Source organism: Watersipora subatra, chromosome 6 (assembly GCF_963576615.1).
Source record: "Watersipora subatra chromosome 6, tzWatSuba1.1, whole genome shotgun sequence".
NCBI classification, from domain to species: Eukaryota; Metazoa; Bryozoa; class Gymnolaemata; order Cheilostomatida; family Watersiporidae; genus Watersipora; species Watersipora subatra.
The window spans coordinates 35171329-35192857 of NC_088713.1; the positions used below are offsets into that span (position 1 = coordinate 35171329).

General features: G+C 37.1%; 1 protein-coding gene and 1 pseudogene across 2 annotated transcripts in view; both read left to right on the forward strand.

Moving 5' to 3' along the window:
• Positions 1-19264, forward strand: part of LOC137398468 (uncharacterized) — a 331058-nt gene extending 311794 nt beyond the window's left edge. The window contains exons 2-5 of one of the 2 annotated variants that reach the window (XM_068084584.1): positions 16667-16787; positions 17631-17690; positions 17972-18136; positions 18951-19264. In XM_068084584.1, the coding sequence (XP_067940685.1) occupies positions 16667-16787; positions 17631-17690; positions 17972-18136; positions 18951-18992 (388 nt within the window). In that variant the 3' untranslated portion in view covers positions 18993-19264. The remainder of the gene's footprint in view (positions 1-16666; positions 16788-17630; positions 17691-17971; positions 18137-18950) is intronic. The other variant, XM_068084585.1, reaches the window with a different exon arrangement.
• LOC137398466 (glutamine synthetase-like) overlaps positions 1-21529 on the forward strand; it is a 39485-nt pseudogene that overhangs the window by 10169 nt on the left and 7787 nt on the right.

Consider the following 21529-nt stretch of genomic DNA (forward strand, 5'->3'; position numbering starts at 1 on the left):
TAATGCTTACCTGTAGATTGCGGTTTTTCTATATTAGCCCGTTGTGTTGATCAGGGGATTTTTTCCTGATTTGTGCTGTAGTATTTGGAGGCGCGTTCATTTAATTCATGCTCACCTGGTTGGTCCATGCTAGATAAAAAATCGGCTGCCCGGTTTTTTTCGCCTTTGATGTAATGAATTTTCACGTTGTCAAACTGGCCAAATCTGCCCGCTAGTTTTCTCCTTCTGGCTGTTTAGTGCATGAATCTAACACAGCTTTACATACCATGTTGTCAGTGTTCTAGATATGTAACCGTGACCAGTGCTTCGAGTTCATAAATTAGATAATTAACTTCAGCATTAAAAAGTTTTTTAGAAAAGTACCCAATCGGATGTAGTGCTTTGTCATCGTCTATCTGCTCACCTATTACAGCAATAGCGCCTTTGGATGCATCACCTTAGATTAGAATAAGGCGGTCAAATGTAGGATGCGCTATGCATGAATGTTATGTTATGGCCTCCTTTAGTTCTTGAAAACTTTTGGCCAGTTTTGGTTTCCTTTCAAACTTGGCTTCTGATTTCAGTGGTTCTGTAAGAGGTTTAAAGTACGGGCACTTGTGCCGATTTTTCCTTGATTCTGACCGAAATCACAAAATGAACAGAAAACACAAAATTAATCGGCCGAAATTCACAGAATTGTCAGAGTTGTGCATGCATACCGAAATCGTCGACGAAATACTGTTATTTTGCTAAAAAGGTTATTAGCGAACGCGGTTTCAGCAGCTTTCGCAATCGGTGTAGTCCAAGAAACATATTACGACAAACAATAAAAGAAGAAAGCTGCTAGAATTGTGCTCACTAATAGTTTGGTTAGCCAAATAAAAGCGTTTCGTTGATAATTTTTGTGTGCATGCACAGCTCTGACTATTCTGTGAGTTTCGGCTGAATAATTCTGTGTTTTTGGTCCATTTCGTGATTTCGGTCAGATCCATCGGAAAAATCGGCACATGTGGCCGTACCTTTAAAGGTGAATGCAAAATTATAGATGCATCATCTTTGGAAGCTGTATAAACCTAGAAATCTACGAAGCAATTTTTTGTTGTTGTTGAAAGTGTTAGCTTTTTGATCTTCTCAACATTCCTGTTATCTGGTGTTAAATCCCTCTTTTGCCAGGAGGAATCTTAAGAACTCAACTAGTTCTTGAAACAGATTACATTTTTGTGGTTTCAAGATGAGTCCTGCCACCCTAAATCTGTCTAATAATGTTTGTAACTATTTTATGTGGTCAGGTAATCTGTCTGGGATTGCCACAATTCAGTCATCTATATGGCACTGGTAGTTCTTTGGTGGTAGTTGCCCTTTCACAATATTTGCTATCTATATGAAAGCTCATGGCAAAATAGAAAGTCCCATTGGCATCCTCTTGAAGCGGTATTGTGAATGGTTCCCATACACTGCAAATGCTGTTTTATTCATGGTTTCTTCATCTTGTAGTGGTAGTGCGTAGAATCCTGATGCTGCATCCAGAGATGAGAACAACGCATTCCCTGTCATATGATAACTGATACGTCTAATCAGAGGCAAGTCACTTCATGCCTTTCTACGCATTTTATTTAGCGCTCTGTAGTCAACAACCAGTCTGACTTATTTTCCATTCTTATTTGCTACAAATAAAGATGACGATTGCCAGTTTGAATGAGAGTGTTCTATCACTCCTGCTTCCAATAATTCTTTTATTAGCTGGTCAGCTTTCTGTTGTAGTAGTGGATTAGTAGGATATGGCCTCATGGAGATCAGTTTACCATCACCGGTATCAAACACTGGTGAATATAGTGAAGTTGCTCTTAGAGCTTTCAGTTCGCCGGTAAGAAAAACTTCTTTGTTTTTAATTATGAGTGACTCAACACTTTCAAATCTAGTCGCTTTAGTGCAATCCTCCCTCCAGTGGCTGGCCGCTTTCGAGGTTTTCCATTTATATAATATGTCTACCGTAATGCTAGAAAAGCTAGGTATGAGCACACCATTGTGGAGCTGAAAACATGAGCTTTCATATCATACTAAATACGAGTTTATTATGCTGAATCCAATATATGTAACTTCAGGACAAAGAACGCCTTTTCAAACCAAAAATGATATTTTTCGTAAACAGAGTACAAGGTATGCTTATTGCAGTAAATACTTTGATTGTATTTTATTTACTTTTATTTATGTCTGACATGACATATTATTATTTCGCGTTGGGCCTATGATAAGGCAAAAAACAGTCAACACATAATAGTCTGTTTTAGAATTGCTCTCGCTTATTTCCGGTTCGTGGTTATCATCATCATTCATATCCATAGGCATTTCACTATCTGAATTGGATCAACCACCAACTTTCCTATCCGCTTCATTATCGTAATCTAATACAATTATAATGGTTTTGTAACCATTATTTATAAATGTATGAATAGCCCACAGCTTGCTCTCAAAATTGGTCGGTTGGCGCAGAGGTGGATTGGAAAAGGAGGACCCCCACACCCCACCCCTTCAATCCCCCCATACGCCACCCTTCCAATCCCGCTATACCATAGCCTTCCTCTCCCCAACAGAGAAGAGGGGTGGGAAATATTTGAATGTAGAATGTAAAATATCCTACTTTGCAGCAGTATACCCTAAAGAAGCAGTTTTAAAACTAGTCTAGTATTCTACTACTATTAGTCAGTAGTCACTTACATATCCAATAATAGTTTAGCCAAAGCAACTAATCATATAAGATGTGAGTGTGACCAAAGATTGGACTAACAAGATGAGTTACAACCATCAGCAGTCTATCAATGAGTGGCTCTAAATCATCCCTTAGTCAAGCCATTTCTTGACAAACTAAATAAAGTGAAACTGCACTGACATCTTTCACTCACTCATGCTGTGATTTTCATCTACTGTAACTAATTCTGAGAGTATTTTCAATTTTACTCACCTTCCTCATCATCAGAATCATCTACATTTACTTCACTATCACTGTCATTTACCAACTCGTCAACATTTGCAGCTATTTCTTTGATGTAGACAAATTCCTAGCAGTTTTCTCAAACTTTAAAAAAAACTTGAGAAAGTTAAAATTCTGACATAGCCTGAGGTTTTTGCAAATATTACCAGTTTTATTTAACATGGTGGCAAAAAATTTTTGTACCCAAAGCTAAAACTCAGGACTATCAGAATATTGGCGATATCAGCCGATTCGAGGTCAAGAACTAGTACCATTAACTAGCGTAACCGCGGTCGAATTATTTTGATGTCAACCACTTGGAGAGGGCCACTCTAATCGAAATAATTCGATATCAGTCTTGAAAATGTTAATATCTAACTGCTCTTCCTTGCTGTATTCAGTCCATGGAATATTCAAGGAACTCATAAGTTGCTCATAAGTAACTTCGTTTTGATAAGGTTTTGGTATATATACATATAGCTCGTCCTCGTCTCCATACTCCTCCATATTTTGTAATAGCATATTGTGCTGTGTGATGTCTTGTGGTCATTCAGTGTCGGCTTTATCTGTTGATATCACTTCTTCATCTATCATTTCGTAATTCTTGTGTTAGATAGTCGAGCAATTAATTCTATATCTTCTCCATCTATATCCATATTCCCATTCCTGATATCAAAATTTTGTACTCCCATTTACGAAAAAACTAATTCTTTGCAGCAGAGTATTACTTGATATCTTGGTTATTGTAACTGTGTTGTTGATAGCTTTGCTTCCGATTGTCAGTGTTACATAACTTTCTCCTTCGAATATAACTCGTGTTTTACCAAAACCTTTTGCTGTAGCGTGACTATTACAAAAACTTAGCCCTAGCTCTGATGCCATTCCCTTACTAATAATGTACATAGTGCTACCTATGTCTATAAAGCTTGTTCTAGGTTTCTCATACAGTTTTCTGTCAATTAGTGGCACGTCATACAGTTTTATTCTGTGAAATCTTGGATAAACATGCGAGGCGGCAATGTGTTGGCAGCATTTCTCGGATTGTTGGTTTCATTGAAGTTTCCATTGAAATAGTGTTTAGTTGTTGAACTTGTTTGTGAACGATTGTTATGCGTCATTATTGATCCAATGGAAATAACCACCCTGGTAATTATAAAGGTCATCATTAAATTGCAAACCATCTTCCAAATTGTCATGAATTTCATAAATCACCTTGAATCCAGTCAAACAAGCGAAGCTTACCAATATGAAGATGTAATGAACTGTTTCCTGTGGTTCCCGGTCAAACTGGCCAAGTTTCAATTTCTCTTGCTTGTTGCCTCTCTCACGATAGCTTCTGTGAATCCTCCTGGAATAGAACTGTCTGGTGGCAGATCTTTGAGCGTAAATAGTCCAACTCTTTCTCTCGGTATCTCAATAGCTTGCTGCCGTTAGAGGATACTTTGCGGTGAAGTACATGTAGATTCTCTATTGCATCATTATTATAGTACTGTTAACTCTATGTTGTTTTTGTTCCTTTCAAAAGTGTATAACGTTTAGTTAAGGGTGCAGTAGATCATTTCATTTGTTCTGCATTGTTTCATAGGGCGATGTTCGCGAAAGATGTTGGTGAAGAGTTCATGTACATTTGTGTGGTTTAAATGTGCCTTGATTAACGATTACTGGTAGCCATGGGCCGCTTCTCTCTGTGCTGGTGTTTTTTTCCTAAGATTCTGATAGAATATCGTGAGTCATTAAGATTGTGGAATACATATACTGCTAGGTTATTCAGAGTCAGTGCTTTAGCTGTTATGTAATCATCTCCAGTAAGCTACATTATATTACTGTTGCTGTCAGCTCCTGTAGCATTAGTTTGGATATTAGCATAAGGGCAATCATCTCATGGTTGGAAAGCGCATTCACACTTTGCCAGAATAGCTTTCTCGTTTTGTTGTTAATCCTTGACCATAGTGAGTAAGCTATCGCCTCTATTTCAGCCATTACCAAACTGGTTACATACGGTACTGTTATGTTTTGTCTTCCCTTAATTTTTTGATGAGTTGATTTAATCAGTGAATAGCTGTCCAGAGTATTATTGATGTATATGCCTTGGTCTGATTTAATGAGCCATAAATCGGGATTGCTGTGTGCAGCATAACTAGTCGCTCTGCCATTATCTGTCTGTTCCCTGCCATTATCTGTCTGTTCCCTGCCATTCCCTGAATGTTAGCATCATATTCTGGTAATTTGATACTCAAAGTTCTCCACTCTTCAATCATTCGATAATTATTGATTTCTTGAGTATACATTCATCAGTTATGTTTCCTTTCCAAACCACAACTCCACTGTCTTTTACTGTGCAAGCCATGTCTTCAAAACCGAATTTGGAAGCTCTAGGTAGTGTTGACTGTAGCACTTTGGTATCTCTGTGAAAATAAAAATTGCCTTGGGGTAATATCATAGCTACCAACAGTCTTTGTCCGGCATGTGCAACGCCATTGGTATTCAGGGGCAGTAATGTGTTGATATCACTAATGTTTCACATACAGTTTCGGTAATTTTATCTGTCGAGTTTGTACCATGTCCCAGGATAGTTCAGCTGATACTGGGTTGTAAGAAGTGTCACTTTTTGTCAGCCTTTCATCATTGAAGAAGTATAACAATGTTTATATAGTTGTTAGTTTTTTCGTACACATGTATGCTTTGTTTGTCTGGATTAAGTTCATTGTTTTGCGTATTTGTAGATTTAAGGGTGTCACATCCTTTGTAGATTCATTTGGCTTAGAGCATGTTATCTCATCAGGTAAGTCCAGTAATAGATGTGGGTGTGATTTTGGGTCATCCGCTGTATGGCATAATATGGGGTGATCTGGGTATGCTTTCGCTTTTTCAAATAGACTGCTAATCTAAATAATTATGGTTGCTATAGAGCAATCAGACCTCCTGCCTCTTTCAAAGTGGATGTCAGTCTGGCTGTCACTGGACTTGGACTGGGTTGAACTCTGTCATTCTGTGGTAATCTTTGTACTTGAAAACTTTAGTATTTCCAGATGCTTCACATGCAGACGCAGACGTTTTGGTTTAGCACATAAGTCATCGCTGTGTTTATTTTGCTCCTGTGGTAGCAGTTGTTGATGGCTGGTGCTTCTTTACTCTGCTGTATTACATGGGTCCTCTTGAGGTTTCATATATCTCTTTTTGTTTCTTAGAGCTGTGAGTCTTAGGGTTCCCGTGGATAGTCTGGAATGCCTGAAGTTCACTCATCAGGGACTGTGTGATTTTCAGATGTCTGCAATGACTTCTCTGTAATTATGTCACATTGCGACTTTAGTCATCTTTTTCACTGCATTACTCTTCCTTTGCTTTGGTTCTTTAATTCTCTGTGTAGAATTTTTCTCTTTTAGGTGGATCTTGGTGGACTCTTCGATAAATTTTCTTATTTTTTGGGATGGCGAGATTGGGATCATGAACATGTGTACTTGTGTTATTATATTTTCTACTTATCTGCTGGCTATCAGAACTCTCTCGGAACCGTAACTGGACAATGCAAGTGTCCAAGTCATTTGAGAACATTGTATGGATGTAATGGTGATTTCCTTATGTCGCCGCTAGGATATCTAGGTTGATGTTCTGCTCTTGGTTTCTTCCACCTGTAGTTCTTTTCTCTCGCTTCAGATTGTTTAACTTATTTTATATGATGTTGATCTGCGTTATTGTGTTATTGGTATTTTCCACCATACTTCTCTGTCACCGTAAGCTTGTTCTGCAATATTTTCCTGTTCACCTGAGAATATCTTGGCAGTCACATCACTTAAAACAAGAAACAACTTTCAAGTGATTGGCAAAACTTGATCGCGGTTAAAATGTCAGAAAAAGACATCCTTTTCTCCTAACGGTAAGGCCGTTTTTGGCAGGATTGTGACTCGCGGGACATTTGAACGCTTCCTCGCATACTTCTCAGCTCAATTGCGAAATTTTGGTGTCATTCATACTGTTTTAGAAAGCTCTTGACGTCAACTATCACTGAATGAGATTTCATCTTTGTCATGCAATGCATTAACAAATTATGAACCATTAATTTGGCATGAAAAACTACTCTTTGATCAAATGGAAAAATCTTTTGAAATTTTGGACTCATAACATTATCATTTGATGGGGTCAAAGCTCTATTGTCCTTCTATTAGGAATACATTCCATTTTGTTTCCAGGCCTGAGTTTAATGATTCTGTAAGGTTTAAAAGAAGACTACCACCTGTGACGCGCGAGACTGACACGCGGAACAAAAAGAACATTATGAAAAATTGAGCATTTGTTTATGTTTTTTTAGTTGTTATACCACAAATTGTTATGAGTTGAAGTGGTAACATTGAATATACTTGTCCTAAACCAACCAATAGTTTAAAACTGATGATGGCAAGATCAAATGTCACGATTTGGAGGTGCAGTGGACCAGTGTTCTTTGCAGATCTTTGCTGTTTTAGTGATCATATTTTCTGAGATGTATAAAATCATCGTTGGTTTCACTGATTTGGAAGTTATTATTGCTGCAGCGTCTGTAAATGACTTCGCAGAGTTTACGACATACCATCCTCGATATACTGCACTTAGAACCTGTTGTTTGATGCTTTCCCCAACACCATGTACTGTACCTTTTCCATGTGATGTCTCAAAAAACTCCAGTCAGCTGGAATACCCATTTCTTCCTTATGGTCAATCAAGTTTTGAACTGTGAACTGATTTTTGATTTGCGAAGCAGATCCATCACATAATGAATATGTTGCCAGTTAATATTTTCTGCCTTCAGAAATTTCACAAGTTCTCTATTAAACGTGTAAATAACATCCTTAGTGTGTTCTAGGCTATCACTAACTATTGCACAGCATTTGTGGGCTAGGACTCTATCAGCTTATAATAAATCATGACAGTGAATACTGTCACCCCTATTGTGGTGTAGTAGGTCCTTTGGATTTCGGTTGCTTGCTTACAGTTAAAGTTCTCACTGAAATTTTTGTGAATGATCACTTCCCCATTTTTTCAAATTCTGTTTGAGGTAACTGATTGATTTGTGTTGACGGTTGGAACTGTACATATGAAGGTAAAGTGATGTCTGTTGGTATTTCAGCAGCACAAGCAAGTCAGACGATGGCATCAGATCTTCGAGCTTGTTTAGGAAGCCGTTTTCACCATCTCTCCACTGATAGAAATTCACATGTTCTTTCGCGCTAACAGCCAAACTATCGATTGAATCGGCGCCACAAGAGTCACATTCTCTCTTTACACATGATTTATTTTCCATGTTACACACAGTTATTTTCAGTAGCTCGTGAACAGTAGTAGGCATTTCCAAAGAACAGACACTGGCCTGCCGCAGTCCCAGTAGAGCTAATTCCGCATTTTTGCAGTATTTGCAAGCACAGACAATTTGATCATGTCTAGAAACTGGCTTGCAATTTACTGGGCCCAACTTTTTGAATCTACTAAGGCTCACCTTGACATCTGGATATTCCTTATTGAAAATCTCAAAGATGTCACTCAACGTGTAGTTCAGCAGGTGTTTCCGAAGATTTCGTCGCTTGTGGACAGAAAGTGTGGCATGATGTTAACAGCAGTTTGGCAGTCATTAGAATACATGCCAGTTCGGAAAAAAAGTCTTACCGTATCTAGAAGGGAAACCTACTTTCTCTACTGACTGATAAATCAATGCGTGAGTGAAAGAGAATTTTTGTAACCGTACTTCAAAAAAACCACATTTGGTTCAAAAATTACCTCGTGATTTGCACAATAGGTTTGTGTATCAGAAGAGTAGGCTAATATTGACCAGCTCTAGATTCTGAGTTATAAAACATAAAATAATTCTAATTCATTATTTTTTTTCAAAGAAACTGGCTTTTAGACTTGGAATATCTAGCATTATTTTCACATGCCAGGGTATACAAGAAAACTCTCAAACAAAGGCAGACATCACCATATTATTAAAGATGTCCCGCGCGTCATAAATACTTCCATGTACCTATAAAACAGAAACTTGCAGTATTTTCAGCAAATTTGCGAGTTTGGCTAAGCTATAGCCACCAAAAATTGAATTATAGATAAGAATTTTTCATCTCAGATAGCTTAGGAAAAACAGGCTGCCACTAAATGCACTAAAATTGAGACACGCGGGACAAACTAATTTTTGCTCGCCTGAGTTATAAGGAGAAATTTGCATTTGCTCGGAAAAAACACCTGGGCTATAAAATCCACCCTTGTATTGATTATAAACTGGAAGGAAAATTTATTTCAGAATGAATTGCAAAATTTGAGAGGATATGATCAATTGTCCCGCGCGTCACATACCATACAGTAAAAACCTACTTGCATGCCCAATATCTTCATAAGAAAAGATTTCATTCTGAAAACTTTTGTGTTTCTACATGTCTGAACATGTTTACTCGCTAATTAAGAGGAAGTTATGATTGCGAAAGGCGGAAAAATAATTGCCTTTGTGTGTGGCAACATTCTTGGCCTTACCCCTGAGATCCATTTTGCCGATTTTACTTTAACGTTACCTAGCTTTTCCTTTCTTTTGGTGGGCCATTGCAAAGCGGATGTTTGGTAAATTTTGATTTTTTGCAAACCTTTTGAAAAGTCGTTAAAGAAAATAATTTGCCAATGATGGTAATAACGACGCCTGAAACTACTAAAGGTTGATGTTTATCTCTATGGCTTTGAATAAAGTGATATTCTAAAGTGATAATAACCGGGTCGGTAGCCGTTGGGCAAAAAACTGTTCGAGTTAATGGTGCTAAGGTGGAGTTATCTAAAGCAATTTATCATTGTGTGGGAATGGACCAAACAAATTCTTTCAGGTTAACCATGTGTTTGAGCTATCCGAAGGCAAGTTATCCGAGTTTGCCTGTATTTTATATTGCTAACATTTTAGCCATTGGTGCTATTTAAAACTCCAAAGTATCTATACTTTGGTCCGGGGGGGGGGGGGATTCTCCCTCGGGAAAATCTTTTACTATAACTAGTGAAAATAGTGCAAATCTAGCACACTTGGCTCCTGATGGGGCGCATGTTCTAACAGCTGTCATCAACATGTTCTGTCAACACTGTCTAATCAACATGTTCTGACATTATAATCCAGTTTTCTAAATATAAAACTGTTTATTGAGATTGTCTTTAACAACACCTATTAAAAATATAAAGTGAATGAGAGCTGCTAAAGGGGTTGGCCACCGCTAGCATGAGGTAGAATTATCAGCGGGAGCAACGCTGAATGGTGTAGACGATGAGTAGTCTCCTATGAAGTAATTTATTTAAATAATATTGTAGATTTAAAAAGTGAAATTAATAGAACACCATGTTAAAAATAATGCACTTATACTATAGTCTATAATACTGAGCAAGTAGTAGTAGATTTAAGTTTGAGCTATGCATGTTAGCTATGCATGTTACAAGCATAGCTCAAACTTAAATTTATTTCTATGAACAAAATATTTTGTACATAAGCATTCATTTACATATCTACTACTACAAAAAACACAACCATGTACAATTGTCTCTGTATGAAATGTTTGGAAGCACTCCTTTCGGTAGAGTCTAACGCTATAATGTTGCCGTGCGAGCTACCATCACAATCATTTTTCTCTGTATATTCCAAGTATAATAAAAGTCTAAAAAGTTTACTCCTACCATCTGAATTATTGTTATTCTAATCACACCAAAATCACTTACGATTGGAGGATCAAATAATATTTTATTTTACCGTTTTGAAAGTCGAGCGGATGTTGACTGGTATTTCCAGCTTTTATTCTTTTCCAAGGAGGCGCGGTTCCTTTAGCACAAAACAACGCCTTTCGGATAATTGTTTCATATAGTAATTTTTCAACTAATATAACTATTGTTGATGATATTTAAAACTTACTAGCATTCATATCCTTTGTTTAACGTTACGAGATGGCAGCTTTGTAAACGTCTACCAAAAGCGTAAATGCCGTTTCCCCATGTAACCGATAAACGACATTTTGGTCATTTCCCCAGACAAAGGATTAAAATCAAGCAAAAATGACGTGAATTCCGGATTTTGAGCCTCAAAAAATGGCACTGCCATGGCAGTAGATGCAGTATAGGAGGATACGGCCCTGGTACCCAGTAGCATTTGTAAACAGAGCCATGCGGATAGATGCTGGTTTTCTAGCAGTTAATATTTCTGACACACCCTACTAAAGCCTGAACATGGACCATCAGGGTTCAAAGGGTCAATTCATCTGTATAGGTGTGAGTGCATGTGACAAGTTAACAGTACGTGTGCAAACAAATTTAGTTCACATGCTAGTTAATCTTTTCACTGCCATCCATATACAAATTTAGCTTTCGGCCTACTGCCAGCTATTTTACTGAAAATTGCTGATTTTGTTGCATGATATGTATACAATTTTGTTTCAATTTCAAACCCTATCTAAAAGATTTTTGTTATATATTTCATGTTGCCAACATGTTAACTAAAGGATTCAATGTATCTATACTATGTGCATTGCTAAAGCTGTCTGAAGCTGCAATCGCTACAAAGCTAAAACGATCCTCTACAATGTTCCTTGCCCTTACAAAACTATTACTTTCACCACCATCAGAGTCAGTGCTGCTACTTTAATTATCTCAGTAATCACTAAATTCTGAATCGGCTATATTGTCATCAAAATAAGTAATTATCTGTTTTTTAACTCGGGAGGTACTTACATAAACTTACACACAAAAAATTCGTTTTCAAGTTGGAAATTCTCAAACCAAAATTTAAAATTGCTTCGTTACTTTAGACTAATTTTATAGAGAAATCTTCAGACAACGCTGTCAAGTCCTAAAGATAGTTGGTTATGTCGTCAATGAATAATAAAATTAAGTTATTACGCATATGCTAGGAAAGTCGCCAAAATGCGTTCACAGCAGACGACCATAGAAGACGCATTTTAATGCGTCTAAGGCAGTGAAAGGGTTTGTCCTTTATGATAATGTGGTGGCTATCACGTTTGGAGTAGTTTCACTTTTCGTCTTCCTATTATCATTGAATATGTATTACAATGTTTGTAGAGTTGTTACTTCTTTCATAGACATGTATGCTTTGTTTGCAAGGATTAAGGTCGTTGTTTTGCATATTTGTAGATTCAAGGATGTTACATCCTCTGAATATTCTTTTGGCTTAGAGCACATAATCTCGTCAGGTAAGTCCAGTAATAGATGTGGGTGTGATTTTGGGTCATTTGTGCTGTGGCAAAGCGTGGAGTAATCTGGGTATGCTTTCGCTTTTCCAATTATGCTGCAAATCAAAATCTCTGTCATAAGCAAGATTTATATCTATATCTAACTACTATTCTGTACCTGGGGGAGAATTTGTCTGCTCTTCAGCTACTGTTTCTTTACAATTTACTTCTCTCACACCTGTGTGAGCTGTCAATGTAGGCGTGTCTTGATTTATGATGTTCACTGTTCTTTTCCTGTCAGTGTCTTGAGCTATGTGTCTAGTGACATTGTCGGCAGCCCTAGATTGGTTTCTGTTGTCTGGAATTTTTACCATGCGGGTTTGTTGAGTTGGCTGCCTTGCTGGCATAGAGTTAACTGTTTTACTGCAAACATGTTTTGTTTTCCGGTTCTATTGCAATTTTGGCGTATGGGCCGACCATCCATCGTAAACCCTTGCCCTTCATGCTGGTGATTGTGCTTTCAAGCTGTTGACATCCAGTTCTTTCTCTATGATTGTCTCGGTGGTGCTCTTAAAAAGTCCATATTTATATGGTTTCTCCAATTATTATCAAATCTTCGACTCGACGAACTTATGTCATGATTTGCTACGCTAACGTTTGCATGTGCTGACTGTATAAGTAGAATAGCATTTGGCTTTTCCTTCCTCTGCGCTGCCTTGAGGGCGCCATCTACTGTGCTGGTGCTAGGATTGTTTAGCAAGCCCTTCTTGAAAGTCACTGGCAGGCCTCTAGTTAATGACGATAGTATCATCTGGTCTAGTGCATCAGCATTCATCGTAGGAAAGAGTCTTTTAGCCATAGCGGTGATTCTGGTGTAATATTTGCTAATACTTTTAATATCTTGATTTACTCAGTTGTTCAGGTTCACTGAGTTTGCTATTTCATCTGTTAGAGTCTGTTGAATCCACAGAAGATGGTTTCCGCTGAGGATTCATTTGAGAACTTTTCTACATCAGGTAGTTTTGTAACATTTATGATGGTCTTAGCTTGCTTGTCTGCTTGCATCATAGCTTTGATTGCTTGTTTTGCTAGTAGTCTATGCATTCGCCATGCAGACAGTCTCTGTGTTTGTTTATGTTGGCTACAATCTTGCTCATAGCTGTCAGATTTGTAGAAAGACAACGACGGCTTTTGCAATGACTGGCTGCTTGTTCTATAAAGCGTCTGGCATGATGGATTTGGCCAAAATGTTAATTTACACATTTTTTTTCTCCGGCTTAGCTCTTCTTCCCAGTTGCGTCTCTGGCTGGTTATGTTTGATCTCACATTCTGGATAATTCAATCCTTGTCTCATTTTTAATTTCTGGTGTGAGTTACAGCATAATCTTTCCTCCTCTGGCTTTTGCTGTCTTTGCTCTTCTAGCCAATCTAGTTGCTCTCGCTCATGTCTTTCATATCCTAATAAGTATGACTCTTTTAGGAGTTGTCTTTTCTCTTGATCTGATGCGTTGCTATACTCTTAGTCTTCTGCTGTGTGATACTGCTTCAGTTTGAGTCTGCTTTTCCTTGGTGTTAAATTGTATTGATAATTATAACACATTGCTTCTCCAGGCTAGTAGCATTCTTCATCAAATTCTTCATGTTCTCAGTTTCCTATTTCTAGCCAATATTTTGGAAGTTGTCCCCTTTCTGTGCATGTTGTCTGTTTACTACATTATTCATGTCTCTCCAATCCATAAGGACATGTTTGCTTTTGGTTGTTGTTGTAATAATTCTCACTGTTCAAGTCAAAGTTGCTCATCCCTGACTTTTTGCCAGGCACTTCTTGCATAAGTTCTTGTGTCCTTTGCCATGCTCATTGCGCATTCAGTCTCTTCTCATGCTATGGCTTTCTCATAGTCTGTAGATGCCGTATTCTCGTATTCTGTAGAAGCCATAGTTTCTTGTTGCAAGCCAGTTCCTCTTCATGTTTATTCACTCTTCTCTATAATTCCATATTAGTTGCTGGTTGTCAGCTGCTTGGTGTGTGAAGTCATCTTCATGATTATTTACTCTGCTGCTCTCAATTTCAAAATGGCTTTGTTTGGTATTGTGCTCTTGCTTGCGTTACTTGCGTTAACCTATTAACTATACTTAGTTAATATATATATCTAGTATATAGTCATGTATAGTTATGTATATCATATGTATAGTTAATAGGTCTATGGGTGTTGTGCTCTTGCTTGCTGGGATCTATGCTTCTGCATGTGCAGCTCTCCTCATCCAAGCTCTCTTCACTAACTATGATTGTATCCTCACTAGACGACATGCGAGTTGCTAGTGGGCTGATTTGTAAGCACTTTTTTTCTGTTATTTAGTATTTTGTCTTTAGCCTCTGAATTATAATTTGCCATAATGCTTCTTGCCAAAGGTTTATGTATTGCTTGTTGTGTTGGCTTTATTTTCCTCGGTCAGGTATAATTGCAGTGGCTCAAAACCTGGTCAGTTTCTGGGTCGTTTTGTAGGGGTGGAGCTTAATCCGGAAATACAAAAGTTTTAAAGTTAGCCGAACCACTGCAAACGTTTAGTTGTTGAGAAATCGAGTAGTTATCTTTTTGTTTAACAAAATATCACGTAAGCATCTTTTCCAAGCAAATTTTTAATTACAAATATGAGTTCTTTTAGCAAAATAACATAGAGTATTTACATAGCTGTTTATCGTAGTTTTTTCTTGTTAAGAATAAATGGTAACACGCTCACAAAACGGAAAAAATCTTCTCAAAAATACACCATTAATTATTCTGTATTCGTTTATATTTGAAAAATAGTTTTATATTTTTTTAATATGAATACACTTTTGTAAAGCGGTATTACATAAAATATTGAAAAGTTACGATTATGTTCTGAACAAATAAAATGCACATTAAAACGGTTGTCCCCTTTGTTACCATTCTGAGAGCCTAAAATGATTTTATTTTATTTCACTGTAAATATTAGTATTAGCATCTCGTTAGGCATTGATTGTAAAAATGAAGGCAACAGAAGACATCAGTTTCTTATCTTTACTGTATTTGCTGCAAGCACACACTTTTTTAACAACTAACTTTATATTACTACGAAGTCTCAACTGTAGCACATTTTGAAACAACGACAGTATGTAGCTACCTAAGGAACAACCATTTAATTGTGTATTTCAAATTTTATTTGAACTTGTTACTACAATGGTGCGCTGTCAGTAGCACCGCCAGGCCTAGGCTGTATCTCATCTGTTTGGTTCACAAAAAGTGTAGGAGAGGAGGCAAGGTAAAGCAAGTTTTTTTAGTCTTCTGCAATGCAGGGCAGTTATATTTTCGGACTAGACAGCCTGTCTGTGATCAGTAGTCTTCAGTAGTCAGAGTCGCTTACTGCTTGCAATTTGTCTTAAAAAATTAATTGAAATGCACTGCATATTCATATTGCTTCAACCCTAAAAGAAGACCTCAGTGGGTCATCATGTATTCATAACTGACTTTTTGTATTCATCATTTGATCTTAATTATAGGCCTACCTACAGGCCTCCTGTGCCTGTAGTCAGCAATCATGTCGGTAGATTATCGAAGCCTCGAGAGCTGAATGACATGATCGCTGACGACAGTCAACTTCTACGAGGAGCCTGGGGGCCTACCAAATATATTTTTTAATTGCAGTGCATTTAAGCATTATGCCGCTCCTTCTTGCCTCATTGTTAGACGAGGCTGAGCAAGCCATCAAAGCCCATGAAATCGAATATGGCAACAAGTTTTACACAAACCATGAGGACGGCATATTCAACAAGCATGAATGACTTTTTGGAGGTAATCTCATATCCTTAAAGCACTTTTTTTCCACTGCGTAATTTGTGATCTTGTGCTGAAAATGAACATTTTATACCTCGGATATTTTAGTGTAACCTTGATTGTGAAGTGTAACCTTGATTGTAAAATGTAGGCCTATGCTTGGTTGTTGTGCAATAGAAGTACATGTCAATAGTAGCTTATATGTTTTTATGCTGCAGTTTTATGAAGCCCTTTTTGGTTTGTTTTTGTACCATGTGATCTATGGCGTCACAGGCCCTACTTGAAGCAGAGTTGACACAATTTTCATCAGTTCACTAGCAACTCACTCTGGATACACACCATCTACCTCTCAGCAATAAAGGATTACTCTCTATAGACACTCAACTCTTAAGCTTAATTTGACGAAGTGGATATTCGTGTATATACAGACATGCAGTGGATTACAATCAAGCTTATAGTGCAGCCTTGATTAGAAGATATACATGGGCTTCAGTGTACAAGCATTGGCATGCAATTGAAATGACATTAAAAATCATTGTATATATTAATAACTACAATCAAGCAAGCTATAAATGTATCAAGCATCATATACATGCAGCAGTTAGTTCCCAATTGAGTGTTAGCAATCAAGTAAGGCTAAAAATCTACAACGTCTTCAGCCAATGAATCTAAAAAATCTGTACCATGTTTCTTAATTTTAAAATTTTATCTGCTCTAATTTAGCAAGGTGAAGATATTTGGAGAGGTAAGAACGTCATTCATGACAGTCAAGGCTATTTATGTATGTATGGCGAAGAAAAAGAGTATGGCGAAGAAAAAGAGTATGGCTGCATGTACGGCCCTGAAAGACAGCAAACCCAGAAGGAAAAGTACAAAGAACAGCGGAGGGTAAGTTACCGGTATACACCAAGAATATTTTACTCAGCCTATTATAAGGGATATTTTTGGACAGCAAAACTCGGTCATTGTATGTCCAATATATTTAGACAGGGCTATCCTTCCATGTCTTTGCAAATGCACAGATAGTATAGTATGGATTTTACATAGAGATGATAAATAATATTTATTACTTTTATGGATTTTAATTTGTCTTATTTCTGAAATAGCTATCTTGTAACAAAAGCATGCGTGCACATTTATATTCTTGTAAGCCGAAATCAGAGAATGCAGTAAATCTAAGTCTACACTACTGTGAGGGTTGCGACATGTCTAAGCTGTATTCGATACTTTGCTTTCGGTCTCACAGTACATCAAAGTTCAAAAACATTTTCTCTTATTTTAATTCATCTACACTCTCATAGAAATTTGGTAGAATTACAAAAAAACAAGGACTTGATTGGAATGCTCAGATACAATATCCTTGACCCAATAGCCAGTGAAGTTTACGGCAATCTGTCTCATTTTTCTTGAGAATTTCTCATCCCGAGGCCTCACACATGCGCCAGATAGTATTATATCGCAGTTCACCCCTTTGGTTAAACTTGGATGTAATATTTTATTTTACATTTAATATTTCACACCTAAAATTTGCAAAAACAATCATTAAAAGCAAGATAAAATGAATGCTTATTTTGGAGCCCTGGCAACAAAGCCTTTGTTTGGACTCTTTTGCCAATTTGAATTTAGTTAAATTGTGCCCACAAATATAAATATGCTATGCATGTGCATAAATTCATATATGTTGTCACATGGTGTCGATATACATAATTTACGTATTGTTTACATTTTTAGTCACAGAATCCAACCAAGAGACCGCATCCTCAAGACAATGCATCTGATAGTAACACGGAGGTACTCACTCACATAACCAGCAATAAAATTTTAGGCAAATCGTGCAATATTAATTATGGTTAAATGTGGAATTTCATTGGTAGGCGGATCTTCAAGCCATTTATAGCCCTAGATTAGTAGCTAGAAAAACGTGAAGTTATAGTAGGATAATGCAGAAGAACCCCTTGTGTAGGCAGGATTAGGTTTTAGAAACAAATTATTTGCTGCCAACTTCGATATTTGTTAAGTTGCCTGTTCACACCCAGCCGAACGTTCAATGTCTCGAGCATTCTGATTTATAGCTCAAGATAAGGAGGAAATGCAGTGCTTGCTCAGAACGGGTACGTAGTAAGAGCAGAGGCTATGCGAGCTTCCATAGATGTGGGGAGCATCTACGAAACGCCACAAACGACAGCATTATAGATGTAACTCAGACACCTGATGTTACTTTCATACCTAACAGTCCGGTGAGTGGTAATATTCAGTAACTCAGTTTTAAAATTAGAACCCTGTTGCATGATGCTTTTGTGTCACTTTAGTGTAAGTGCTCAGTGTCTGAATTGGAGAGAGTTGTGCAGCGATGCTCCCAAATCTTTGATTCCAGATTTGTAAAGCATATCAAATTGCTGGCATGCGTTTTGCTCCAAATCAAATCACTTAGAAGGGTGACTGCTCAGCTTTCAAATAAAATGAAATTAAAACCATCATCCACTATGTAATTGATGGGTTTAATTTGATTTAATTTACAAACTGGGTAATCCATTTTTATGGTGCTTTGATGCCAATCTCATGATTGGTGATTTGATGTTATTAGCAAATCTCTAATTAGGATTTGGGAGCATCTCTGGAGTTGTTATCAACTCTTTGAGAAATTGATAACAAGGTGCCGCAACACCATCCGATTCATAGACTGAGTACTTGGACTAATTTCGCTGTTGTCTTCCACAAGTCAACTCTATGGGCTAAGTTGGTTGAGCAATGTAGGATCGGAGAAGATATATGAAGCCAGGAAATAATTGTGAAATAAAACTACTGTAAAAACAGTAATAAAGTCAGGAACTAGCAAAAGCAGATTTGCCCGGTTCTTTGAGATCGCCAAATTAACTTCCAGCTAATCACAATGTCCAATGTAACTTTCCAATCTACTTCATTAAATTAACAAATAATATTCCTGTCAAAGTCAAAAATCGTCGCAAATAATGCCACTTGAATACTGCATTCACAGTACTTTACGAGTTCAAGGAGGTGTAAATACACATGCTATGATTGTTTTTATTTTAGATCAAGGATCTCCAAGAGGAGTTTGCAGGGAGTAAGAAATGACAGAGCATAAATGCTTCCTGAGGCTTTCTAATACATGCAATATCTAAATAGGCATAGAACAAGTTTGTTCCCTATAGCTGTGGGTGAACTGGCAATGAAGGGAGGTCATGCCAGAGGGCATCTGGCGTGCCCTCCACCTCATTGCCAATTCATCTGCAGCCATAGAGAACAAACTTGTTCTAGATAGGAATACTTTTATATGCAACAACTCGAACTGTTTCAGCTTGTACTGTGCTCAATTTTGAGTGTATATATTGATCAAATTAAAACATACCTACATACATAAAACATACAGGATTTTCAACACTGATTTTTTTTTAAATAACCCAGACTTATATTCACTTATTTTCACATATCTACACGTAGTATATGTAGCCCTTTTCTACTGTGTTATTCTGTTCTCATTTGTGCTTGTTAAAGGCCTTTTATGACTTTGGTGCTGATGTGGTAGTAATTAAGTTATGCGCAACATTTTCTTTTTATATAAAATAAAATTATTAAACTTTACAATTTATCATGATAGATTTGTCCGATAACTAAAACAACCTACTTCCCATCATTGTTCCAGTGGTCCATCACCAGACATTTTGTCATTGCGCATCAACTTTTCAAACAATGTATGTTGTACAACGTCACCAATGCCAATAGACATACATCATGCTAAAGGTTTTGTGTGTGTGCTGCCCTCTGATTTTCCAGAATTGGCTACATTGTGCTTGTGGAGGTAACGGCAAAGCTGCTAACAATGATGCACAACAATTGCCACATGCATTATTTATATTGGAGCAAGAAAATACATCATCATGCCAACAGTAAGAAAATATTTTTTGCCCAACAAATCAAGAAAACTTTTTTGGTCACACAATGCTGTACATAAATAATAAATATATAAGCAAATTGACAAATGAATACCTACAGAGTGCGGTCATGTTCAAAATCTAAATAAAGTTAGTTGTTGGAGAAGTCGGTGTTTGTAGTAAAGATAAGATAGACTAATGTCTTCTGTTGCCTTTTCACAATCTTTGTCTTACGATACGCTAACATAAATAGTTACACTAAAATGAAATAGAATCTTCTTTAGCTCTCAGAATGGTAGCAAAGTAGACAATTGTTTCAATGTGCATTTTATTTGGTTAGAACATAATCACAAATATTCAATAACTTATATAATACTGCGTTACATACATGTAAGTGCAATCATATTACAACGTATGTAAGATATTTTTCATACACACTGTATAAACGAACACAGAATAATTAATGATGTATTTTTGAGAAGACTTTTTTCCGTTTCGTGAGCATGCTACTATTTCGTCTTAACACGATAAAACTACGATAAACAACTATGTGAATACGTTATGCTAGTTTGATGAAAGATCTCATATTTTTGATTAAAGATTTGTCTAAAATGATGTTTATGCTTTATTTTGTTACAAAAAATAAAAAGATTACAGACTCAATTTCTAACCGACTAAACATTGGCACTTGCGTAAAACCTCGTCGCTTAGTGCCGACAAAACATTTGCATTTCCGGATTAAGCTCCACCTTTACAAAACGACCCAGAAACTGACCAGGTTTTGAGCCACTGCAATTATACCTGACCATTTTCCTCTTACTGTACACCATGATAGTTCACGTCTTGGAACTGGCATTTCATTATCATCTGTCAATATATGCAAGGGTAGTGAGAACAAGTCAGTGTGATACCCAAGTTCAATTGTTCTCATATGCATTTTGAAGCTCTGATGTTTTGCTCCTGGGTCTCCATTCTCGAGCATATCACATGTCAATTCTATGGCTGTAGCGTCACTCCTACACTTGAATAGTTGTGCTAACATTGCTCGCTCTCTGCATTCCTCATCATCATCATCACTGTTTTCTGTTGCAGATGGTCTGGCAGGTGATGCTTTTCATATTGTTGAAGTTGAAGCAAAGGAATCTGCGTCTTCGTACTGAGCTCTGTACTCGTCCAAAATAACAAACGTCCCATCGCTCACACCCATCATATTGTGCGTCTCCAACTGACCTTGTCTGTCAGCTCGCTGGAGAAGCTCTCCCCTTCCTGTCTTTCTGTGGTGAGTTCTCCGTAGTTGTCTTGATGCTTTATTGGCTTTCATCAGCTGTCTCTACTTCTGATTGATCAATTTTTGGCGGCGATTAACTGTTCGTTTTTGAGCTTTCAAGAGCTTGTAATCACATTTCGACATATTTTGCACCTTCAACACAGCAGAGTAAGACATAGTGAATCTTTTGATATCAAAAAACAGAAATGTAAATTTTGTTGCAAGTCAACGTTTAAGATATAGAGACATCAGCAATAATACATTACAATAAGGTTTTTCTATGAATATGATACATCTATGACTGTACTGCGAATATGTGTGAAAGCATATCAAGTCATATTTTGCTGTGCACTCAATTCTAATATTCATTAGTCTTATGAGAAAGCTTAACCAAGACTAGTGTTTAAAAGAATATACTCTGTCTGTTACAAACCTAAATCGGGTTTATTGGCACCGCTTTATTTTTCTCCATC